General features: G+C 34.9%; 1 protein-coding gene across 1 annotated transcript in view; it reads left to right on the top strand.

The window, feature by feature from the left end:
* The window catches only part of LOC142350893 (uncharacterized), a 125,096-nt gene that overhangs the window by 54,803 nt on the left and 43,695 nt on the right, over window positions 1–26,598 (top strand). Inside the window, exons 14-16 of the mRNA XM_075402896.1 lie at window positions 16–204; window positions 412–518; window positions 923–1,125. Of these exons, the coding sequence (XP_075259011.1) occupies window positions 16–204; window positions 412–518; window positions 923–1,125 (499 nt within the window). The remainder of the gene's footprint in view (window positions 1–15; window positions 205–411; window positions 519–922; window positions 1,126–26,598) is intronic.

The following is a 26,598-nucleotide window of genomic DNA, read 5'->3' as shown; positions in this document are numbered from 1 at the left end:
TGTTATGTATTTAAGGCTCGAAAATTCGAATTTGCCTGTATGCGTAAAGACGAAGCCCTGGACGAGTTGAGTTCGTCACACGAGGCAGAATTGTCGTCATTGAAAGGAAAGTTGGCCCATCAGACCCAGACTCACAATAACCATAAGATGCAGTTAGAGGAGCATTACCAACTGATGGTTGAAGACCTCAAGCAGAAACTGAAGGTTGAAGAAACTTTTTTGGGTCTTTCAGAGGGAACGGGGGCTATATTTTATATGGTCACCACTAAGTGCGGGGGGGGGCATATTGGGAAAAGCCCAGCCAAAAGCGTTTGAACGAAGTTTGTCATTGAAGTCGTGCGGTAATAGTTTTGTTGTCTCATGTTTGCTGTGCATGTCTTCTTTTTTATACTGAAGTGACTGGTTTTGTAGGATAACCAGAAATGGGCGAGCGAGAACACAGACAAAATTGCTCTGCTGGAGAATCTGAGGACCAGTCAAGAGATTGAGATCGGAGAACTCAAAGAGCTTCTTGTCAAGTAAGCTAATTATACTCGGCTAAAAATAGCAAGAGGCTTATCTATCGAAGTTATTAATTTGAAAACAATTGAGGTAGACAACTTGTGTTAGGAAAAGAGCAGACAAAATGGGATGTTAAATGCAATTAGCTGTTCCCCATTTAATACTTTTCTGACTATTGCCATGCAACCATGAATCTCATTTTTGCGACTCTTTTCGTCTTTGCCATGTGTTCGTTTAAAAGTAAAATGTTGAATTGATATTCTATGAATAGAATCAGAAGAGAGGTAAAGACATATTTTCCATCAGAATATGAACGATAGTGGAGTTGTTCTTTGATTAGTTCAACTGTTGTATAGAAAACAGTTTCTGTAGCAATATTTGTTGCCATTGCTGCTGTTTTTCAGCATTGAAATGATTTCAGGTCTCAGCACAACGCGCAAAGCTTCCAGCTCGCTCTCTGCTTATTATCCAGTGTATTGTGGCCCACATTTGAACGAATGAATGCGTTGATAGCCCAGCAGCACATGCTTCACCACTACTTCACTGAAAGTGAACAAACGGCACACCAAATTGCACGGCTGGTGTCTGCGTTGAACAACGAATTGGCACATCATGAAGATAGAGGTTACTTGGCTTTTCTGTTCGAATTATTACATCGTTTTTAAAACTGACGCGCATATTTAATGGGATTTTTTGCTATTGCAAGTTTTAAGTGGTCATTTTATCAGTTACTTCCTACATCTTTTTTATAGCTGCGAAGCTGTAAGCTGAGCGAAGCTATATTGCCGTGCTGTTGGTTTTTTTACGACTCGAAGAGGAGTATTGGTTTTCTCTCGGTCTTTTTACGACTCGAAGAGGAGTATTGGTTTTCTCTCGGTTTTTTTTACAGGAAGTAGATTTGTTCACGCGGCATTTTGACCTAAAAGCGTAAGTGAGAAAAGCTGTCTTGGTGAACAGATTTTCGTTCAGCGAGAGAAATTTTTTGACCATGCGCTGCGTTTAGTGATCGACTTTTTGACTTTGAAAAGTAGTTTTTGACTGAATGGCACATATAGATAACCGTTTTTAGTCGCTTTTTCGTCTAAGTGGCCCATTTTTTTGCTTTTAATTTGGTTTCTTCTAGAACTGAATTTTATTCGATATTTTATTGAAATGTCAACCTCGGAAATTGATGCCACAGTGTTTTGCAGAGCCTGAAAATGCGTTTCAAATTAAAAATTGGCCCATATTTCTTGATTTTCTAGTTAATTATTGGCTTTTTTTCTATCCATTTATTCATTTTTGGATCTTTTAACCGTCTTTTTGTCAAAAATCAGTGAATATGGCAACTTCTTTTTGATAATTTATATACTCAACGCCTCTTTCTACCTCGATATAATTTGTTTCATAAAATTGTACTTATGCTAATCCGATTTTGGTAGTTTTTTCCGATTTTCGTCAGTTTTTTGCTTGTATTTTGGTTGTAATGGCTAGAAATAGATTTTTTGTGCAACATGTGGCACTTTAATTTTGTTTCAATAAAAATTCAATCATTTTTTGGCGTTAAGTTTTGAGAAAACAGTTAAAACTTTCATAAATGCAGTCTTAACTTAAAAGTTCTTTGAAAATTTTTTTGCAAATTGTTTCAAAGTTTCGGAATTTATGAATTCTGCTTTTTCCTATTTTGTTTTCTTCAGGAGGATAGATCTTTGTATCGGATGACTAGTTATCTTTTCTATGTCTTGATTGCTGAACAATGAAATGTATTCGTTTTTCTTGAATTTTATAAATTGATTTTTAACTTTCAAAAATTAATGTCTTTTTGTTACGGTGTTCCTTACATTGTACCCATATTCTTCAAATTCTAGTTAGTATCATTCTAGCTTTGTCCTGGCACTCACATTTTTTTCGGTATTTTGATTTTGTAGTTGTAGAAAATGAATGATTTCAGCTTTTTCTTAGATTTTCATCATTTCTTTGGTTTGCAATTGATTTCATTCAACATAAGGCAGTACTGAGAGTTTGATAGCAAGCCTTTAACAAAATTTTTACGTATGACTATCTACTGCAGCTTTCTTCCGGCCTTGATTTTAATTTAAACGATTTTTTGCCTCTGAATATTCTGCTGCTTATGTCTTTTCTATGATCAATTTTATTTTTGATTTAGCATGAAATCATGTTATCTAGCATATGTACAACAAGGATCAAGTGTGTGTTGTTTTTTGTCTTGATTGGAGTGATCAGAAGTTGAATTATAGGTGTTTTCTGATTCAAAAATTTGAGCTTTCTTTTTTGAAAAGATTTAACTTAGTTTCTGAGATTATTATCTCCCGTTTGCTTTCGCGATCTTTTCCAGATTAGAATCATGAATTATTTGAGCGCAATTGCTAACCTCTCAGCTTTTTCAGACTATCAGGTTTTTGAGCACCTTAATTATTTCGGATTTTTTAACGTTACCAAACGTTTTCAATAATATACAATTTTGCTGCATTTCGTTTCTCTTTGTGACAGTGGTTTTTAGAGCAGTTTTTAGAGTGGTTTTTAGAGACAGTGGTTTTTTTTGTGACAGTGGTTTTTAGAGCAATTTTTAGAGCAGACCTGGAGAGGTACTGATTTAATGGTTTAATACAAAAGGTAGTGGCTTCCGCTGCAATTACGGTTTGGTTATTGAAGTTTTGACGCTTCGAGTCGCTTCCGGAATTCTTCCTGCTATGTTTTTTTACAGGAAGTAGATTTGTTCACGCGGCATTTTGACCTAAAAGCGAAAGTGAGAAAAGATGTCTCGGTGAACCGATTCTCGCTAAGCGAGAGACGTTTTGTATCATGCGCTTCGTTTAGTGAATGACTTTTTGACATTGAAAAGTAGTTTATGACTGAATGGCACATAGATAACCGTTTTTAGCCGTTTTTTGGACTAAGTGGCCCAATTTTTTTGCTTTTAATTTGGTTTCTTATAGAAATAAAGTTTTTTGATACTATATTGAAATTTCAACCTCGGAAATTGATTCCACAGTGGTTTGCAGAGCCTGAAAATGCGTTTCAAGTTGAAAATTGGCACATATTTCTTGATTTTTTAGTTAATTCTTGGCTTTTTTTTTTCTATTAATTTCTTCATTTTTGGTTCTTTTATCCGTCTTTTTGTCAAAAATCAGTTAAAATGGCAACTTGATTTTGATTATTCATATACTCAACGCCTCTTTCTACCTCGATGTAATTTTGTTTTATAAAATTTACATATGCTAATCCGATTTTGGTAGTTTTTTTCCGATTTTGGTAGTTTTTTTTCCGACTTTCGTCAGATTTTTTTGTTTGTAATTTGGTTGTAACTGCTAGAAATAAACTTTTTGTGCAACATGAGGGACTTTAGTTTCGTTTCATCACAAATTCAATCATTTTTTGGCATTAGGTTTTTGAAAAACAGCTAAAACTTTCATAAATGCTGCTTAAAGGTTTTTTGACCATTTTTTTTGCAAATTTCTTCATTTCTTCTGTTAATTTCTTCATTTTTGGACCTTTTAACCGTCTTTTTGTCAAAAATCAGTTAATATGGCAAGTTATCTTTGATAATTCATATACTCATTGCCTCTTTCTACCTCGATGTGATTTTGTTTTATAAAATTGTACATATGCTAATCCGATTTTGGTAGTTTTTTTTCCGATTTTCGTGAGTTTTTTGTTTGTATATTGGTTGTAGCTGGAAATAGTCTTTTTGGCAACATGAGGGACTTTAATTTCGTTTCAATAAAAATTCAATCTTTTTTGGCGTTAAGTTTTTGAAAAACAGTTAAAACTTTCATGAATGCAGTCTTAAAAGTTTTTGACCATTTTTTTTGCAAAATTTTTCAATGTTTCGTATTTATGAATTCTGCTTTTTCCTATTTTTCTTGTTCTCTTAAGGAGAATAGATCTTTGTATCGGATGAATAGTTATCTTTTTTATGTCTTGAAAGCTGAACAATGAAATGTATTCGTGTTTCGAATTTTTTTATTGATTTTTAACTTTCAAAAATCAAGAATGTGTTTTTGTTACGGTGTTCTTTACATTTTGCCCATATTCTTCACATTCTAGTTATTATCTATCTATCTTTGTTATGGCACCTACATTTATTTTCGTTATATTGATTTTTTCAGTTGTTTAAAATGAATGATTTTCGTCAGAAAATGCTTTTTCTTAGATTTTTGTCATTTCTTTGGTTTGTATTTGATTTCATTCAATGTAGGGCATTACTGAGAGTTTGATAGCAAGCCTTTTCTTCAATTTTAACTTAAGAATAATTACTGCAATTCTCGTCCGGCCTTGGTTTTAAACTAAAAGATTTTTTGCCTTTGAATATTCTTCTGCTGCTTATGTCTTTTCTATGATCAATTTAATTGTTGAATTAGTATGAAATCATGTTGTCTAGCATATGTACAATAAGGAACAAGTGTGTGTTGTTTTTTGTTATAATTGCAGTGATTAGAAGTGTAATTATCGCCTTTTCCGATTCTTTAATTTGAGCTTTCTGTTTTGAAAAGATTTAACTTAGTTTCTAAGATTTTTATCTGCCGTTTGCTTTCGCGATCTTTTTCAGATTAAAATCATGAATTATTCGAGGGCTATTGATTACCTTGTCAGCTTTTTCCGTTTCTCACTTTTTTGACCACTTTAATTATTTCGGTTTTTTAACGTCACCAAACGTTTTCAATGATATAAAATTTTGCTGCATTTTGTTTCTCTTTGTGAGAGTGGTTTAAGTTTCACCAATTTTTAGAGCAGACCTGGAGAGGTATGTTAATGGTATGAGTCAATGGTTTATTACGAAAAGTAGTGGCTTCCGCTGCAATTACGGTTTTCTTAGTGAAGTTTTGATGCTTCGAGTCGCTTCCGGAATTCTTCCGGCTATGTTTTTTGTTTCGTCGTCTGACGCTCTTTTTTCGTTTTACATTTGTTCACACAGCAAAGCTGACAAAGTCAAAATTTCTGAATGACTTCTTCTTCTCACTAACGGCATTTGCGCGCGTGACGTCATTTCTCACTCGCTTTAGCAAAAGTTTTTAGTTTATTTGCGTGATTAGATTTTGAAGTTTAATTTGAATTTGTTTATGGTCAAAGGAACTCAATTGTGCAGTTAAGGTCCCTAATAAGAGGCTTCTGCGGAATGAATTTTAACAAGCTTTATTAATTTATCGCTGAATGTTTTTTACCTAGTTTTTTTTGAGCGGCGTCGATTTTTTCAATTTAGATCTGTATCTGTTTCTCTCTCGAGTATATGGCACGCAGGTCTATTCTTTCGCAGCCATTCCGGCAATCTGCCGGCTATGTTTTACTATAACCCCGAAGCTGATTACTATTGCCAGCAGGTGTTTACAGTTTTTGATGTTATTACTTTTTTTGCGATTACCTGCTGTGGCCCGGTTACTATATATATTCTGGAATGTGTTTGTAAGGATGCTTTTTTATTGCTGTAGAATCGTTGTAGTCTCCCCGACGAATTTGAGTTATCATTTAATTAATAGCCGCCCTCATCTTCTCAGCCGGCTATTATAGCGCTCCTATTTTTTTTTTTTACTTCGTCGAATAAAAGTTTCGCTTTACCTCATTTTGCCGCTTTTTCAACATTTTGCGTGATATCTTTTTGACTTCGCTAGGCTAGTTTCTCTCTTCTCTCATTCTGCTAAAAGTGATTTTGAACATCAGTTGCTCAGCAAAGCAATTCAAAATGAACAGAGTCAGTATAAAAAATTGAAGTCAGAAGTAGAAACGGGATAAACCCATAAAGCCCAATTTTAGATGCCCGCTATTGAACGTCGTTCCTATAAGTCTTAGTTACCATCTCTAATGCTTATTGGTATTGATAGTAGCCCCTGTAGCCTCTCTCTAAGAAACAGAAGTACGTTATGTTCAACTACGAAATGCCATCAAAATAAATCGGACTTAAAAAATGTTTTTGTACAAAAATTTTTTTTTTTCAATATCTTCTATTCTTTCAATCCCAATCATGCTTATTGGAATCAACGGCGGCTATTTTCCGGCAATCTGCCGGGTATGTTTTAATATTTGCGTTAGTTTGTTAATAGCCGCCCTCATCTTCTCAGCCAGCCGGCTATTATAGCGCTCCGAATACAATCCAATGTATTTGGATTGTATTGTTGTGCTCTTTTTTAGAGTTTTATCTTGAGTGCTGTTAATATGATACAGGTGAGTTTTAATTGCGCCTATTTGCAACTGCTTGAGCTGATTAATGGGCAGCTGCTCTTTTGAATGATTGGTACTATTTGTTGGCATAAGCTTTTGGTGAACATTTGATTTCTGTCCCTTTTTATGATATTTCTGTTGTGTTATCAAATAGTACCAGTAATGACGGGTCTTTTTAGTTGCTAATGGGCCATAAATGAAACTAATTACTGGTTTGAGTTCATGGCTAGTGGTTTTCATGACATTGACGTATTTCTTTTTTGAAAGCTTTTTAATGAACTTGTTTTGCGAACTTGTGAACTTAAGTTTTGCGGATATTTGTTGTACTTTTTGTTGTCTTAATATTTGTTCTCATTGGTGACCTGTCTAACAGCTTGCTAAATGGAATCATTTTAATCGATAAAATTCTTTAAGTTCAAAGTTGATGAATTCTATGACTTTGACAAATTTTTAAAAGTTTTTGTTATTTTAGTGGACAATAAAAAGTTGTCTTATCTTTTAATGTCAATTTTTACAGGTCTCATTTGTTCCCAAAAATGCTTTATTTAATCAAAGTAATCTTTGCAGTTCATAGTGATAAGTTTCTATGAGTGACACGCTGTACGTTTACCAGAAAATAGTAGATTTATAAATTTTTGCCCCATTTTTTGTTTATGTAAATAAGTCTCATTGCAAGAGTTATTGGCTGCTAAAAAGACATCGATGAAAGATATTTTATGACTTCTGGTGTAATATGATTTGCTATTGTTAAGTTTCCTGGCAGGTAGTAGTGCGGCTCTGTTACTTGAAAGATATTCCGATTTTTGTCAAATTCTGTAGTTTTGCCTCTTTGTATGAAATTGATTCTCACAAAATTGTTGTGTTGTTTACTCATTCTATGGATGCATAGAGTCTGTATTTTAATTTCTTTTATGCGATTTTTTCCTAGACTGATTTATTTTGACGCTTTTAACCTTTCGTCCGCATGATCAGAATAAACAGATAAGGCCTGGAGGTCACTAAATGGCGGTTGTGTTGACAATATGGAGAACAAGTGAGAAGGCAGGTGTTAAATCAAGATCTTGCTCCCCCTTAGTCATCCCTTCACCTATCTGGAAGAGTACTTGCGTTATTTTGCTTTCTAGTGCTACTAATGTCTATATATTGATTGTACCGTTTGTAATTTAGCTTTTTCACTTTCAGATTCATTTGACATTTTTTGTTTGTTGATTTTGTTACATTTATTTTGCACAAAAGTGTTTTTTTGTCTTCATTTTAGCTTGTTTCTTCATTTTTTTGTGCCGGTAGTGTCCACCATGCTGATTGAACTTAATAATATTTCTCTGTTTTGTTTTTTCTTGTTGATTTGATGTGAAAATTGTGTTATTATACTGCCTAATGATGATTACCGTCGGTAGCTGAATTGAGATACTGATCGACGTACTTTTTTCTTGGATTGCATGTTTTACCAGGTTTCTGGTTTTGTTAATGTTTTTTGAGGTGGATCTCAATATGGACTTGTGGCCTCCCTCCTGACGGGTTTTGAAATGTTATTTATGTTTTGCTTGGGTTCAGGATGTCTCTGTTGCTCAGTTTTTTCTGATTATCATTTAATAAAATCTTTTGGTCAATTTAATCTTGAGTATTGTCTTTGTCTCTTTTTTTAAGCAAGTTCTTTTCAAAGCAAAAACCATCTCAGTTGCCGCTCTTGCTTTTGTTTCCTCAGTCGTTCCTCTCTGCTGGTGGAGCTTATTTTTCTGGGCTTCTGGGTTTTTCAGATGCTCTTTTTTTCTGCATTGTTGATAATTTCTCTTATGACAGATTTTGATGTCTGTTGTAACTATTTTTTTTCTTGACCAATATATAGTGCTAAATGTATGTTTGTTTAGCTATTTCTTTTTTTTTTGACCAGTCATCCTTGTCTTCTCTGGTGTCAGATTTTGATGTCTGCTGGGCATTGTTGCTGAATTTTCATTTAATATAATGTTTTCGTTTGTTTGATCTTTAATGCTGACTTTATTTATAGCTTGTTGATTTTCTTAAGCAATGTTTTTCATTTTTAGATCAAAAGTCATCTCAATTACCGCTTTTACTTTACACTTGTGTGCTCAGTGGTTTGACTTGATGGCTGAATTTGTTTTTATTCTGTTTTGTCTTGTCGCTTTGTAAACACTGATATCAAAAATGCGTTAACGTGTTGACTAATGATACCTAAAGATTACTGTACTTCTGAATGTGTGTCATAAGCTGATTACTTTATTGTTCAAAAATTGGTTTGCATATTGAATAATGAAAATGACAGATTACTGGACTTTTGAATGTGTGTGTGATGAGCTGATTATTTTATTTGAGTGTCGCCCTTGTAGCCTTTTCTCGTGACAGATAATGATGTCCTTCTTGGTTATTTTTGACTTTTATCATCCAGTATAATGTTTTTGTTTTTTGTTCCTCGTTAATACTGACATTATTTCTTTTTGTTAAGCAATGCCTTTTTCAATTCAAAAATCAATCTCAATTGACGCTTCTTCTTTTTGCTTGTGTGTTCAGTGGTGTGTAATGTTAGTTTGCTCTCTGCTGGCAAAACTTCTGACCTTGTGTCGCATCTTCATGTTAATGATGTCAAAAATGCGTTATCATGCTGACTAATAATGATTACTGTTGATTGCTGACTTTTTGATAGGTTTTGATTGATGTTCTGTTTTGCTATTAACTGTTCAGATCAGTTCATTTCAAGACCAAAGGCAAATCGGTTGCCGCTCTTTGCTCCTAGTTATTTTTTCAGTAGACTTACTTTTTCAGTAGTTTTGCTGGTAGTATGCTCTGTGCCAGTGAAACTTTTTTGCTCATATATGGCATCTTCATGTTAGTGATGTTAAAAATGCGTTATCATGCTGACTAATGATGATTACTCTTGACAGCTGACGTTTTGTTTCTTTCTGTTATCTCAGAATTGGGTTTTCATTCTTACTAATGATTATCGTTGATAATAGATGTGCTGTATAGTTTTTGAACTGCCTTCTTCGTTTTTTGCTAATACATGTTCATACCTGGTTAGGTATTAGTACTGCATCGCCCTTGTCTCCTCTCCATCCCCTCTCTCTCTCTCTCTCGCTCGCTCTCTCTCTCTCTCTCGCCCTTGACAGATTTTGATATCGGTTATCAATGTTTGTTGATTTTGTCAGGCAATTCTTTTTTTTCGGAATCAAAAAGTACCTTCATTTCCACTTTTGCCTTGAACTCCATTGCCGCTTCTTCCTGTTGCATGAATTCAGTGATTTATATTGCTCTCTACTGATCGATTTTTTGCCTCTGTTTTTGTGATGTCCGAATGCTCTGTCATGGTGGCTAAAAGCTGTTACCGTTGATAGTTGATGTTTTGGGCTATGATCTTTTTGCCTAAAGAAGTTTTGATCAGGTTACTGCTTTTTTAAATCTGTTTCTGAAATATTTTTCAACGCGTATCTCTCCTGACGAGTTTTGGTATTTGTTATGTTTTGCCTGGCGTATATTTTAAAGTTTACGTTAGATTATTTAAGTGTTAATTTTTTAAAATGCTTGTATTTTGTCAGACAGTGCTTTTTCAAATCAAAAGCATTTCAATAACCGATTTTGCCTTCAGTTTGTGTGCTCAGAGGTTTGACGTGAACTTTTTGTATTCTGTTTTGTCTCGTTGCTTTGTTTTCATTGATATCAAAAATGCGTTAGCAAGTTGACTAATGATATTTACAGATAACTGAAATTTTGCGTGTGTGTGCTTAGTTGATTATTTTACTTGAGTGTCGTCCTTGCAGCCTTCTCGTTATAGATAATGTTGTCCTGATAGGTTTTTTAATTAATTCTCATTCGGTGTATTGTATTTGTTTCTTCCTCATTAATGCTGACTTTTTGTTGATTTTTTTAAGCACTTTCCTTTTCAAAACAAAAACCAACTCAATTGACGATTCTCTATTTTGCTTGTGTGCTCAGTTGTTTGTATTGGTAGTTTGCTTTCTGCTGTAAAACTGTTTGCCCATGTGTCGCATCTTAATGTTTATGATGTCAAAAATGCGTTATCGTGCTTACTAATGATAATTACGTAATTACTGTTGATTGCTGACGTTTTGATAGGTTTTGATTGTCGTTCTTTTTTGCCATTAACTGTTCTGATCAGTTCAATTGCCTGTTCTGATCAGTTCACAGAACAGCCTCCTCTTTTGACAGATAATGGTGTCCTTGTTAGTTAGTTTTCACTGTTTTATCATCCAGTAAAATGTTTTTGTTTTTGTTCCTCATTAATACTGACATTGCTTGTTCATTTTGTTAAATAATGCCTTTTTGGATTCAAAAATAAATCTCAATTGACGCTTCTTCATTTTGCTTGTGTTCAGTGGTTTGTAATGTTTATTTGCTCTCTGCTGAGGAAACTTTTTTCCCTTGTTCCGGATCTTCATGTTTATATGATATCAAAAATGCGTTATCATGCTGACTAATGATGATTACTGTTAATTGCTGACCTTTTGATAATTTTTGATTGTTGTTTTTGCCATTAACTGTTCCGATCAGTTCAATTCAAGTCCAAAGGCAAGTCGGTTGCCGCTTTGCCTTTTTTGCTCGGTATTTTTGGTGGTAGTTTTCTCTCTGCTAGTGAAGTTTTGTTTGCCCTCGGTTTGCATCTTCATGTTTGTGATGTCAAAAATGCGTTAGCGTGCTGACTAATGATAATTACTGTTGATTGCTGACGTTTTGATAGGTTATGAGTGTCGTTCTTTTTTACCATTAACTGTTCTGATCAGTTCAATTGCCTGTTCTGATCGGTTCACAGATCAGCCTCCTCTTTTGACAGATAATGGTGTCCTTGTTAGTTAGATTTTACTGTTTTATCATGCAGCAAAATGTTTTTGTTTTTTGTTCCTCATCAATACTGACATTGCTTGTTCTTTTTGTTAAGCAATGCCTTTTTCGATTCAAAAATAAATCTCAATTGACGCTTCTTCATTTTGCTTGTGTGTTCAGTGGTTTGTAATGTTTATTTGCTCTCTGCTGAGGAATTTTTTTTCCCTTGTTCCGGATCTTCATGTTTATATGATGTCAAAAATGCGTTACTGTTGACAGCTGACGTTGTGAGAGGGATTGATCTATGTTCTTTTCAGCCAATAACTGTTAAGACCAGTTCATTTCAAGTCGAAAGGCTACTCTGTCGCCGCTCTTGCCTTCTACTTATTTGCTCAATGGGTTCTGCTGGTAGTTTTGTGTCTGCTAGTGAAGTTTTTTTTGCCCTCGGTTTGCATTTTCATGTTTGTGATGTCAAAAAAAGCGTTATCATGCTTACTAATGATAATAACAGATTACTGTAAATTCGAATGTCTGTGGTGAGCTGATTATTTTATTTGAGTGTCGTCCTTGCAGACTTACCTCGTGATAGATCACGTTGTGGTGGTAGGTTTTTTTTATTGAATTCTCATCCGGTTTTGTTTTCGTTTCCTCCTTAATACTGGCATTGTTTGTTGATTTTATTAAGCAATGCCTTTTTCAAAACAAAAACCAACTTAATTGACGCTTTTCTTTTTGCTTTTGTGCTCAGTTGTTTGTAATGTTAGTTTGCTTTCTGCTGTAAAACTTCTTTGCCCATGTGTCGCTCCGTAAATTTTATGATGTCAAAAATGCGTTATCATGCTGACTAATGATGATTACTGTTAATTGCTGACGTTTTGATAAGTTTTGATTGTTGTTTTCGCCATTAACTGTTCCGATCAGTTCAATTCAAGTCCAAAGGCAAGTCTGTTGCCGCTTTTGCATTTTCCTTTTTTGCTCAGTAGTTTTGCTGGTAGTTTGCTCTCTGCTAGTAAAGTGTTTTTGCCCTCGGTTTGCATCTTCATGTTTGTGATGTCAAAAATGCGTTATCAGGCTTACTATTGATAATAACAGATTACTCTACTTTTGAATGTCTGTGGTGAGCTAATTATTTTATTTGAGTGTCGTCCTTGCAGACTTCCCTCGTGATAGATAATGTCATTGTGGGTTTTTCGTTTGAATTTTCATCCGGTTTTGTTTTCGTTTCCTCCTTAATACTGACATTGTTTGTTGATTTTATTAACCATTGCATTTTCAAAACAAAAACCAACTCAATTGACGCTTCTTCATTTTGCTTTTGTGCTCAGTTGTTTGTAATGTTAGTTTGCTTTCTGCTGTAAAAGTTTTTTGCCCATTTGTCGCATCTTAATTTTTATGATGTCAAAAATGCGTTATCATGCTGACTAATGATGATTACTGTTAATTGCTGACGTTTTGATAAGTTTTGGTTGTTGTTTTTGCCATTAACTGTTCCGATCAGTTCAATTCAAGTCCAAAGGCAAGTCTGTTGCCGCTTTTGCATTTTCCTTTTTTGCTCAGTAGTTTTGCTGGTAGTTTGCTCTCTGCTAGTAAAGTGTTTTTGCCCTCGGTTTGCATCTTCATGTTTGTGATGTCAAAAATGCGTTATCAGGCTTACTATTGATAATAACAGATTACTCTACTTTTGAATGTCTGTGGTGAGCTAATTATTTTATTTGAGTGTCGTCCTTGCAGACTTCCCTCGTGATAGATAATGTCATTGTGGGTTTTTTGATTGAATTCTCATCCGGTTTTGTTTTCGTTTCCTCCTTAATACTGACATTGTTTGTTGATTTTATTAAGCATTGCATTTTCAAAACAAAAACCAACTCAATTGACGCTTCTTCATTTTGCTTTTGTGCTCAGTTGTTTGTAATGTTAGTTTGCTTTCTGCTGTAAAAGTTTTTTGCCCATTTGTCGCATCTTAATTTTTATGATGTCAAAAATGCGTTATCATGCTGACTAATGATGATTACTGTTAATTGCTGACGTTTTGATAAGTTTTGGTTGTTGTTTTTGCCATTAACTGTTCCGATCAGTTCAATTCAATTCCAAAGGCAAGTCAGTTGCCGCTTTTGTCTTTTCTGTTTTTGCTCAGTAGTTTTGCTGAAAGTTTGCTCTATGCTAGTGAAGTTTTTTTGCCCTCGGTTTGCATCTTCATGTTTGTGATGTTAAAAATGCGTTATCATGCTTACTATTGATAATAACAGATTACTCTACTTTTGAATTTCTGTGGTGAGCTGATTATTTTATTTGAGTGTCGTCCTTGCAGACTTCCCTCGTGATAGATAATGTCATGGTAGGTTTTTTGATTGAATTCTCATCCGGTTTTGTTTTTGTTTCCTCCTTAATACTGACATTGTTTGTTGATTTCATTAATCATTGCATTTTCAAAACAAAATCCAATTCAATTGACGCTTTTCTTTTTGCTTTTGTGCTCAGTTGTTTGTAATGTTAGTTTGCTTTCTGCTGTAAAACTTCTTTGCCCATGTGTCGCATCTTGATGTTTATGATGTCGAAAATGCGTTATCATGCTGACTAAGGATGGTTACTGTTAATTGCTGACGTTTTGATAAGTTTTGATTGTCGTTCTTTTTTTGCCGTTAACTGTTCCAATCAGTTCAATTCAAGTCCAAAGGAAAGTCGGTTGCCGCTCTTGCCTTTTCCTTTTTTGCTCAGTAGTTTTGCTGGTAGTTTTCTCTCTGCTAGTGAAGTTTTTTTGCCCTCGGTTTGCATCTTCATGTTTGTGATGTCAAAAATGCGTTATCATGCTTACTATTGATAATAACAGATTACTCTACTTTTGAATGTCTGTGGTAAGCTAATTATTCTATTTGAGTGTCGTCTTCGCAGACTTCCCTCGTGATAAATAATGTCATGGTAGGTTCTTTTGATTGAATTAATACGGACATTGCTTGTTCATTTTGTTAAGCAATGCCTTTTTGGATTCAAAAATAAATCTCAATTGACGCTTCTTCATTTTGCTTGTGTTCAGTGGTTTGTAATGTTTATTTGCTCTCTGCTGAGGAAACTTTTTTCCCTTGTTCCGGATCTTCATGTTTATATGATATCAAAAATGCGTTATCATGCTGACTAATGATGATTACTGTTAATTGCTGACGTTTTGATAATTTTTGATTTTTGTTTTTGCCATTAACTGTTCCGATCAGTTCAATTCAAGTCCAAAGGCAAGTCGGTTGCCGCTTTGCCTTTTTTGCTCGGTATTTTTGGTGGTTGTTTTTCTCTCTCTCTGCTAGTGAAGTTTTTTCTGCCCTCGGTTTGCATCTTCATGTTTGTGATGTCAAAAATGCGTTATCATGCTTACTATTGATAATAACAGATTACTGTACATTTGAATGTGTGTGGTGCGCTGATCATATTATTTGAGTATCGTTCTTGCAGCCTTCTCCCGTGACAGATAATGGTGTCCTTGTTAGTTAGATTTTACTGTTTTATCATGCAGCAAAATGTTTTTGTTTTTTGTTCTTCATCAATACTGACATTGCTTGTTCTTTTTGTTAAGCAATGCCTTTTTCGATTCAAAAATAAATCTCAATTGACGCTTCTTCATTTTGCTTGTGTGTTCAGTGGTTTGTAATGTTTATTTGCTCTCTGCTGAGGAAATTTTTTTCCCTTGTTCCGGATCTTCATGTTTATATGATGTCAAAAATGCGTTATCATGCAGACTTATGATGATTACTGTTGACAGCTGACGTTGTGAGAGGGATTGATCTATGTTCTTTTCAGCCAATAACTGTTAAGACCAGTTCATTTCAAGTCGAAAGGCTACTCTGTCGCCGCTCTTGCCTTCTACTTATTTGCTCAATGGGTTCTGCTGGTAGTTTTGTGTCTGCTAGTGAAGTTTTTTTTGCCCTCGGTTTGCATTTTCATGTTTGTGATGTCAAAAAAAGCGTTATCATGCTTACTAATGATAATAACAGATTACTGTAAATTCGAATGTCTGTGGTGAGCTGATTATTTTATTTGAGTGTCGTCCTCGCAGACTTCCCTCGTGATAGATAATGTCATGGTAGGTTCTTTTGATTGAATTAATACTGACATTGCTTGTTCATTTTGTTAAGCAATGCCTTTTTGGATTCAAAAATAAATCTCAATTGACGCTTCTTCATTTTGCTTGTGTTCAGTGGTTTGTAATGTTTATTTGCTCTCTGCTGAGGAAACTTTTTTCCCTTGTTCCGGATCTTCATGTTTATATGATATCAAAAATGCGTTATCATGCTGACTAATGATGATTACTGTTAATTGCTGACGTTTTGATAATTTTTGATTTTCGTTTTTGCCATTAACTGTTCCAATCAGTTCAATTCAAGTCCAAAGGAAAGTCGGTTGCCGCTCTTGCCTTTTCCTTTTTTGCTCAGTAGTTTTGCTGGTAGTTTTCTCTCTGCTAGTGAAGTTTTTTTGCCCTCGGTTTGCATCTTCATGTTTGTGATGTCAAAAATGCGTTATCATGCTTACTATTGATAATAACAGATTACTCTACTTTTGAATGTCTGTGGTAAGCTAATTATTCTATTTGAGTGTCGTCTTCGCAGACTTCCCTCGTGATAGATAATGTCATGGTAGGTTCTTTTGATTGAATTAATACTGACATTGCTTGTTCATTTTGTTAAGCAATGCCTTTTTGGATTCAAAAATAAATCTCAATTGACGCTTCTTCATTTTGCTTGTGTTCAGTGGTTTGTAATGTTTATTTGCTCTCTGCTGAGGAAACTTTTTTCCCTTGTTCCGGATCTTCATGTTTATATGATATCAAAATTGCGTTATCATGCTGACTAATGATGATTACTGTTGACAGCTGACGTTGTGAGAGGGATTGATCTATGTTCTTTTCAGCCAATAACTGTTAAGACCAGTTCATTTCAAGTCGAAAGGCTACTCTGTCGCCGCTCTTGCCTTCTACTTATTTGCTCAATGGGTTCTGCTGGTAGTTTTGTCTGCTAGTGAAGTTTGTTTTGCCCTCGGTTTGCATTTTCATGTTTGTGATGTCAAAAAAAGCGTTATCATGCTTACTAATGATAATAACAGATTACTGTAAATTCGAATGTCTGTGGTGAGCTGATTATTTTATTTGAGTGTTGTCCTCGCAGACTTCCCTCGTGATAGATAATGTCATGGTAGGTTCTTTTGATTGAATTAATACTGACATTGCTTGTTCATTTTGTTAAGCAATGCCTTTTTGGATTCAAAAATAAATCTCAATTGACGCTTCTTCATTTTGCTTGTGTTCAGTGGTTTGTAATGTTTATTTGCTCTCTGCTGAGGAAACTTTTTTCCCTTGTTCCGGATCTTCATGTTTATATGATATCAAAAATGCGTTATCATGCTGACTAATGATGATTACTGTTGACAGCTGACGTTGTGAGAGGGATTGATCTATGTTCTTTTCAGCCAATAACTGTTAAGACCAGTTCATTTCAAGTCGAAAGGCTACTCTGTCGCCGCTCTTGCCTTCTACTTATTTGCTCAATGGGTTCTGCTGGTAGTTTTGTCTGCTAGTGAAGTTTTTTTTGCCCTCGGTTTGCATTTTCATGTTTGTGATGTCAAAAAAGCGTTATCATGCTTACTAATGATAATAACAGATTACTGTAAATTCGAATGTCTGTGGTGAGCTGATTATTTTATTTGAGTGTCGTCCTCGCAGACTTCCCTCGTGATAGATAATGTCATGGTAGGTTCTTTTGATTGAATTAATACTGACATTGCTTGTTCATTTTGTTAAGCAATGCCTTTTTGGATTCAAAAATAAATCTCAATTGACGCTTCTTCATTTTGCTTGTGTTCAGTGGTTTGTAATGTTTATTTGCTCTCTGCTGAGGAAACTTTTTTCCCTTGTTCCGGATCTTCATGTTTATATGATATCAAAAATGCGTTATCATGCTGACTAATGATGATTACTGTTGACAGCTGACGTTGTGAGAGGGATTGATCTATGTTCTTTTCAGCCAATAACTGTTAAGACCAGTTCATTTCAAGTCGAAAGGCTACTCTGTCGCCGCTCTTGCCTTCTACTTATTTGCTCAATGGGTTCTGCTGGTAGTTTTGTCTGCTAGTGAAGTTTTTTTGCCCTCGGTTTGCATTTTCATGTTTGTGATGTCAAAAATGCGTTATCATGCTTACTATTGATAATAACAGATTACTCTACTTTTGAATGTCTGTGGTGAGCTGATTATTTTATTTGAGTGTCGTCCTCGCAGACTTCCCTCGTGATAGATAATGTCATGGTAGGTTCTTTTGATTGAATTAATACTGACATTGCTTGTTCATTTTGTTAAGCAATGCATTTTTGGATTCAAAAATAAATCTCAATTGACGCTTCTTCATTTTGCTTGTGTTCAGTGGTTTGTAATGTTTATTTGCTCTCTGCTGAGGAAACTTTTTTCCCTTGTTCCGGATCTTCATGTTTATATGATATCAAAAATGCGTTATCATGCTGACTAATGATGATTACTGTTGACAGCTGACGTTGTGAGAGGGATTGATCTATGTTCTTTTCAGCCAATAACTGTTAAGACCAGTTCATTTCAAGTCGAAAGGCTACTCTGTCGCCGCTCTTGCCTTCTACTTATTTGCTCAATGGGTTCTGCTGGTAGTTTTGTCTGCTAGTGAAGTTTTTTTTTGCCCTCGGTTTGCATTTTCATGTTTGTGATGTCAAAAAAAGCGTTATCATGCTTACTAATGATAATAACAGATTACTGTAAATTCGAATGTCTGTGGTGAGCTGATTATTTTATTTGAGTGTCGTCCTCGCAGACTTACCTCGTGATAGATCACGTTGTGGTGGTAGGTTTTTTTTTATTGAATTCTCATTCGGTTTTGTTTTCGTTTCCTCCTTAATACTGGCATTGTTTGTTGATTTTATTAAGCAATGCCTCTTTCAAAACAAAAACCAACTTAATTGACGCTTTTCTTTTTGCTTTTGTGCTCAGTTGTTTGTAATGTTAGTTTGCTTTCTGCTGTAAAACTTCTTTGCCTATGTGTCGCTCCGTAAATTTTATGATGTCAAAAATGCGTTATCATGCTGACTAATGATGATTACTGTTAATTGCTGACGTTTTGATAAGTTTTGATTGTTGTTTTCGCCATTAACTGTTCCGATCAGTTCAATTCAAGTCCAAAGGCAAGTCTGTTGCCGCTTTTGCATTTTCCTTTTTTGCTCAGTAGTTTTGCTGGTAGTTTGCTCTCTGCTAGTAAAGTGTTTTTGCCCTCGGTTTGCATCTTCATGTTTGTGATGTCAAAAATGCGTTATCAGGCTTACTATTGATAATAACAGATTACTCTACTTTTGAATGTCTGTGGTGAGCTAATTATTTTATTTGAGTGTCGTCCTTGCAGACTTCCCTCGTGATAGATAATGTCATTGTGGGTTTTTTTATTGAATTCTCATCCGGTTTTGTTTTCGTTTCCTCCTTAATACTGACATTGTTTGTTGATTTTATTAAGCATTGCATTTTCAAAACAAAAACCAACTCAATTGACGCTTCTTCATTTTGCTTTTGTGCTCAGTTGTTTGTAATGTTAGTTTGCTTTCTGCTGTAAAAGTTTTTTGCCCATGTGTCGCATCCTAATTTTTATGATGTCAAAAATGCGTTATGCTGACTAATGATGATTACTGTTAATTGCTGACGTTTTGATGAGTTTTGGTTGTTGTTTTTGCCATTAACTGTTCCGATCAGTTCAATTCAATTCCAAAGGCAAGTCAGTTGCCGCTTTTGCCTTTTCTGTTTTTGCTCAGTAGTTTTGCTGAAAGTTTGCTCTATACTAGTGAAGTTTTTTTGCCCTCGGTTTGCATCTTCATGTTTGTGATGTCAAAAATGCGTTATCATGCTTACTATTGATAATAACAGATTACTCTACTTTTGAATGTCTGTGGTGAGCTGATTATTTTATTTGAGTGTCGTCCTTGCAGACTTCCCTCGTGATAGATAATGTCATGGTAGGTTCTTTTGATTGAATTCTCATCCGGTTTTGTTTTCGTTTCCTCCTTAATACTGACATTGTTTGTTGATTTTATTAAGCATTGCATTTTCAAAACAAAAACCAACTCAATTGACGCTTCTTCATTTTGCTTTTGTGCTCAGTTGTTTGTAATGTTAGTTTGCTTTCTGCTGTAAAAGTTTTTTGCCCATGTGTCGCATCTTAATTTTTATGATGTCAAAAATGCGTTATGCTGACTAATGATGATTACTGTTAATTGCTGACGTTTTGATAAGTTTTGGTTGTTGTTTTTGCCATTAACTGTTCCGATCAGTTCAATTCAATTCCAAAGGCAAGTCAGTTGCCGCTTTTGCCTTTTCTGTTTTTGCTCAGTAGTTTTGCTGGTAGTTTTCTCTCTGCTAGTGAAGTTTTTTTGACCTCGGTTTTCATCTTCATGTTTGTGATGTGAAAAATGCGTTGTCATGCTTACTATTGATAATAACAGATTACTGTACTTTTGAATATCTGTGGTAAGCTAATTTTTCTATTTGAGTGTCGTCTTCGCAGACTTCCCTCGTGATAGATAATGTCATGGTAGGTTCTTTTGATTGAATTCTCATCCGGTTTTGTCTTCGTTTCCTCCTTAATACTGACATTGTTTGTTGATTTTATTAAGCATTGCATTTTCAAAACAAAAACCAACTCAATTGACGCTTCTTCATTTGGCTTTTGTGCTCAGTTGTTTGTAATGTTAGTTTGCTTTCTGCTGTAAAAGTTTTTTGCCCATGTGTCGCATCTTAATTTTTATGATGTCAAAAATGCGTTATCATGCTGACTAAGGATGGTTACTGTTAATTGCTGACGTTTTGATAAGTTTTGATTGTCGTTCTTTTTTGCCGTTAACTGTTCCAATCAGTTCAATTCAAGTCCAAAGGAAAGTCGGTTGCCGCTCTCTTCTTTTCCTTTTTTGCTCAGTAGTTTTGCTGGTAGTTTTCTCTCTGCTAGTGAAGTTTTTTTGACCTCGGTTTTCATCTTCATGTTTTTGATGTGAAAAATGCGTTGTCATGCTTACTATTGATAATAACAGATTACTGTACTTTTGAATATCTGTGGTAAGCTAATTATTCTATTTGAGTGTCGTCTTCGCAGACTTCCCTCGTGATAGATAATGTCATGGTAGGTTCTTTTGATTGAATTCTCATCCGGTTTTGTTTTCGTTTCCTCCTTAATACTGACATTGTTTGTTGATTTTATTAATCATTGCATTTTCAAAACAAAAACCAATTCAATTGACGCTTCTTCATTTTGCTTTTGTGCTCAGTTGTTTGTAATGTTAGTTTGCTTTCTGCTGTAAAACTTCTTTGGCCATGTGTCGCATCTTGATGTTTATGATGTCAAAAATGCGTTATCATGCTGACTAAGGATGGTTACTGTTAATTGCTGACGTTTTGATAAGTTTTGATTGTCGTTCTTTTTTGCCGTTAACTGTTCCAATCAGTTCAATTCAAGTCCAAAGGAAAGTCGGTTGCCGCTCTCTTCTTTTCCTTTTTTGCTCAGTAGTTTTGCTGGTAGTTTTCTCTCTGCTAGTGAAGTTTTTTTGACCTCGGTTTTCATCTTCATGTTTTTGATGTGAAAAATGCGTTGTCATGCTTACTATTGATAATAACAGATTACTGTACTTTTGAATATCTGTGGTAAGCTAATTATTCTATTTGAGTGTCGTCTTCGCAGACTTCCCTCGTGATAGATAATGTCATGGTAGGTTCTTTTGATTGAATTCTCATCCGGTTTTGTTTTCGTTTCCTCCTTAATACTGACATTGTTTGTTGATTTTATTAAGCCCTGCCTGTTTCTAAACAAAAACCATTTCACTTGACGTTTTTCTTTTTGCTTTTGTGCTCAGTTGTTTGTAATATTAGTTTGCTTTCTGCTGTAAATTTTCTTTGCCCATTTGTCGCATCGTAATGTTTATAATGTCAAAAATGCGTTGTCATGCTGACTAATGATGATTACTTTTGATTGCTGACGTTTTAATAGGTTTTGATTGACGTTCTTTTTTGCCATTAACTGTTCAGAGCAGTTTATTTCAAGTCCAAAGGCAAATCGGTTGCCGCTCTTTCCTCCTACTTATTTGTTCAGTAGAATTATTTGTTCAGTAATTTTGCTGGTAGTTTGCTCTGTGCTAGTGAAACTTTTTTGCTCATATATAGCATCTTCATGTTAGTGATGTTAAAAATGCGTTATCATGCTGACTAATGATGATTACTGTTAATTGCTGACGTTTTGATAAGTTTTGATTGTCGTTCTTTTTTGCCGTTAACTGTTCCGATCAGTTCAATTCAAGTCCAAAGGCAAGTCGGTTGCCATTCTTGCCTTTTCCTTTTTTGCTCAGTAGTTTTGCTGGTAGTTTTCTCTCTACTAGTAAAGTTTTTTTTGCCCTCCGTTTGCATCTTCATGTTTGTGATGTCAAAAATGCGTTATCATGCTTACTAATGATAATAACAGATTACTCTACTTTTGAATGTCTGTGGTGAGCTGATTTTATTTCGTGAGGTCCTTGCAGACTTCCCTCGTAATAGATAATGTTGTCCTGGTAGGTTATTTTTTTACTGAATTCTCATCCGGTATTTTGTTTTTGTTTCCTCATTAATACTGACATTGTTGGTTGATTTTATTAAGCAATGCCTTTTTCAAAACAAAAACCAACTCTATTGACGCTTCTTTATTTTTTTTTGTAATCAGTTGTTTGTAATGTTGATTTGCTCTCTGCTGGTAAAACTTTTTGCCCTTGTCGCATCTTAATGTTTATGATGTCAAAAATGCGTTATCATGCTGACTAATGATGATTACTGTTCATTGCTGACGTTTTGATAAGTTTTGGTTGTTGTTTTTGCCATTAACTCTTCCGATCAGTTCAATTCATTTCCAAAGGCAACTCGGTTGCCGCTCTTTCCTTCTACTTATTTGCTCAGTGGTTTCTGCTGGTAGTTTGCTCTCTGGTAGTAATTTTTTTTTGCCCCGTTTGCATCTTCATGTTTGTGATGTCAAAAATGCGATATTTTGCTTACTAAGGATAATAACAGGTTGCTGTAATTTTGAATGTGTGTGGTGAGCTGATTTTTATATTTGAGTGTGGTCCTTGCAGATTTCTCTCGTGATAGATAATGTCCTCGTAGGTTATTTTTGACTGAGTTCTCATCCGGTATATTGTTTTTGTTTCCTCACTTATACTGACAGTGTTTGTTGATTTTATTAAGCAATGTCTTTTTCAAAACAAAAACCAACTCAATTGAGGTGTCTTCATTTTGCTTTTTTGCTCAGTTGTTTGTAATGTTGTAATGTTAGTTTGCTTTCTGCTGTAAAACTTCTTTGCCCATGTGTCGCATCGTAATGTTTATGATGTCAAAAATGCGTTATCATTCTAACTAATGATGATTACTGTTAATTGCTGATGTTTTGATTGTTGTCCTTTTTTGCCATTAACTGTTCCCATCAGTTCAATTCAAGTCCAAAGAAAGGTCCGTTGCCGCTTTTGCCTTTTCCTTTTTTGCTCAGTAGTTTTGCTGGTAGTTTTCTCTCTGCTAGTGAAGTTTCTTTTGTCCTCGGTTTGCATCTTCATATTTGATGTCAAAAATGCGTTATCATGCTTACTAATGATAAAAACAGATTACTGTACTTTTGAATGTCTGTGGTGAGCTGATTTTATTTCGTGTCGTCCTTGCAGATTTCCCTCCTGATAGATAATGTTGTCTTGGTAGGTTATTTTTTACTGAATTCTCATCCGGTTTTGTTTTCGTTTCCTCCTTAATACTGACATTGTTTGTTGATTTTATTAAGCAATGCCTGTTTCTAAACAAAAACCAACTCACTTGACGTTTTTCTTTTTGCTTTTGTGCTCAGTTGTTTGTAATGTTAGTTTGCTTTCTGCTGTAAAATTTCTTTGCCCATTTGTCGCATCGTAATGTTTATAATGTCAAAAATGCGTTGTCATGCTGACTAATGATGATTACTTTTGATTGCTGACGTTTTGATAGGTTTTGATTGACGTTCTTTTTTGCCATTAACTATTCAGAGCAGTTTATTTCAAGTCCAAAGATAAATCGGTTGCCGCTCTTTCCTCCTACTTATTTGTTCAGTAGAATTATTTGTTGAGTAATTTTGCTGGTAGTTTGCTCTGTGCTAGTGAAACTTTTTTGCTCATATATAGCATCTTCATGTTAGTGATGTTAAAAATGCGTTATCATGCTGACTAATGATGATTACTGTTAATTGCTGACGTTTTGATAAGTTTTGATTGTCGTTCTTTTTTGCCGTTAACTGTTCCGATCAGTTCAATTCAAGTCCAAAGGCAAGTCGGTTGCCACTCTTGCCTTTTCCTTTTCGCTCAGTAGTTTTGCTGGTAGTTTTCTCTCTACTAGTAAAGTTTTTTTTTGCCCTCGGTTTGCATCTTCATGTTTGTGATGTCAAAAATGCGTTATCATGCTTATTAATGATAATAACAGATTACTGTACTTTTGAATGTCTGTGGTGAGCTGATTTTGTTTCGAGTGTTGTCCTTGCAGACTTCCCTCGTGATAGATAATGTTGTCCTGGTAGGTTATTTTTTACTGAATTCTCATCCGGTATTTTGTTTTTGTTTCCTCATTAATACTGACATTGTTGGTTGATTTTATTAAGCAATGCCTTTTTCAAAACAAAAACCAACTCAATTGACGCTTCTTTGTTTTGTTTTTGTAATCAGTTGTTTGTAATGTTGATTTGCTCTCTGCTGGTAAAACTTTTTATCCTTGTCGCATCTTAATGTTTATGATGTCAAAAATGCGTTATCATGCTGACTAATGATGATTACTGTTTATTGCTGACGTTTTGATAAGCTTTGGTTGTTGTTTTTGCCATTAACTCTTCCGATCAGTTCAATTCAAGTCCAAAGGCAACTCGGTTGCTGCTCTTTCCTTCTACTTATTTGCTCAGTGGTTTCTGCTGGTAGTTTGCTCTCTGCTAGTAATTTTTTTTGCCCCGTTTGCATCTTCATGTTTGTGATGTCAAAAATGCGATATTTTGCTTACTAAGGATAATAACAGGTTGCTGTAATTTTGAATGTGTGTGGTGAGCTGATTTTTATATTTAAGTGTGGTCCTTGCAGACTTCTCTCGTGATAGATAATGTCCTCGTAGGTTATTTTTTGAGTTCTCATCCGGTATATTGTTTTTGTTTCCTCACTTATACTGACAGTGTTTGTTGATTTTATTAAACAATGCCTTTTTCAAAACAAAAACCAACTCAATTGAGGTGTCTTCGGTTTGCTTTTTTGCTCAGTTGTTTGTAATGTTGTAATGTTAGTTTGCTTTCTGCTGTAAAACTTCTTTGCCCATGTGTCGCATTGTAATGTTTATGATGTCAAAAATGCGTTATCATGCTGACTAATCACGATTACTGTTGATTGCTGATGTCTTGATAAGTTTTGATTGTTGTTCTTTTTTGCCATCAACTGTTCCGATCAGTTCAATTCAAGTCCAAAGGCAGGTCAGTTGCCGCTGTTGCCTGTTCGCTTTTTGCTCAGTAGTCTTGCTGGTAGTTTTCTCTCTGCTAGTAAAGTTTTTTTGCCCTCGGTTTGCATCTTCATGTTTGATGTCAAAAATGCGTTATCATGCTTACTAATGATAATAACAGATTACTGTACTTTTGAATGTCTGTGGTGAGCTGATTTTATTTCGTGTCGTCCTTGCAGACTTCCCTCGTGATAGATAATGTTGTCCTGGTAGGTTATTTTTTTACTGAATTCTCATCCGGTATTTTGTTTTTGTTTCCTCATTAATGCTGACATTGTTGGTTGATTTTATTAAGCAATGCCTTTTTCAAAACAAAAACCAACTCAATTGACGCTTCTTTATTTTGTTTTTGTAATCAGTTGTTTGTAATGTTGATTTGCTCTCTGCTGGTAAAACTTTTTGCCCTTGTCGCATCTTAATGTGTATGATGTCAAAAATGCGTTATCATGCTGACTAATAATGATTACTGTTTATTGCTGACGTTTTGATAAGCTTTGGTTGTTGTTTTTGCCATTAACTCTTCCGATCAGTTCAATTCAATTCCAAAGGCAACTCGGTTGCCGCTCTTTCCTTCTACTTATTTGCTCAGTGGTTTCTGCTGGTAGTTTGCTCTCTGCTAGTAATTTTTTTTGCCCCGTTTGCATCTTCATGTTCGTGATGTCAAAAATGCGATATTTTGCTTACTAAGGATAATAACAGGTTGCTGTAATTTTGAATGTGTGTGTGGTGAGCTGATTTTTATATTTGAGTGTGGTCCTTGCAGACTTCTCTCGTGATAGATAATGTCCTCGTAGGTTATTTTTTGACTGAGTTCTCATCCGGTATTTTGTTTTTGTTTCCTCACTTATACTGACAGTGTTTGTTGTTTTTATTAAGCAATGCCTTTTTCAAAACAAAAACCAACTCAATTGAGGTGTCTTCATTTTGCTTTTTTGCTCAGTTGTTTGTAATGTTGTAATGTTAGTTTGCTTTCTGCTGTAAAACTTCTTTGCCCATGTGTTGCATCGTAATGTTTATGATGTCAAAAATGCGTTATCATGCTGACTAATGATGATTTCTGTTAATTGCTGACGTTTTGATAAGTTTTGATTGTTGTTCTTTTTTGCCATTAACTGTTCCGATCAGTTCAATTCAAGTCCAAAGGCAGGTCAGTTGCCGCTGTTGCCTGTTCCTTTTTTGCTCAGTAGTATTGCTGCTAGTTTGCTCTCTGCTAGTGAAACTTTTTTGCTCATATATAGCATCTTCATGTTAGTGATGTTAAAAATGCGTTATCATGCTGACTAATGATGATTAGTGTTAATTGCTGACGTTTTGATAAGTTTTGATTGTCGTTCTTTTTTGCCGTTAACTGTTCCGATCAGTTCAATTCAAGTCCAATGGCATGTCGGTTGCCACTCTTGCATTTTCCTTTTTTGCTCAGTAGTTTTGCTGGTAGTTTTCTCTCTACTAGTAAAGTTTTTTTGCCCTCGGTTTGCATCTTCATGTTTGTGATGTCAAAAATGCGTTATCATGCTTACTAATGATAATAACAGATTACTGTACTTTTGAATGTCTGTGGTGAGCTGATTTTATTTCGAGTGTCGTCCTTGCAGACTTCCCTCGTGATAGATAATGTTGTCCTGGTAGGTTATTT

This window comes from Convolutriloba macropyga, chromosome 12, assembly GCF_964194025.1.
Source record: "Convolutriloba macropyga chromosome 12, txConMacr16.3, whole genome shotgun sequence".
Taxonomy (NCBI): domain Eukaryota; kingdom Metazoa; phylum Xenacoelomorpha; order Acoela; family Convolutidae; genus Convolutriloba; species Convolutriloba macropyga.
This window is presented reverse-complemented; position numbering and strand designations above follow the sequence as displayed.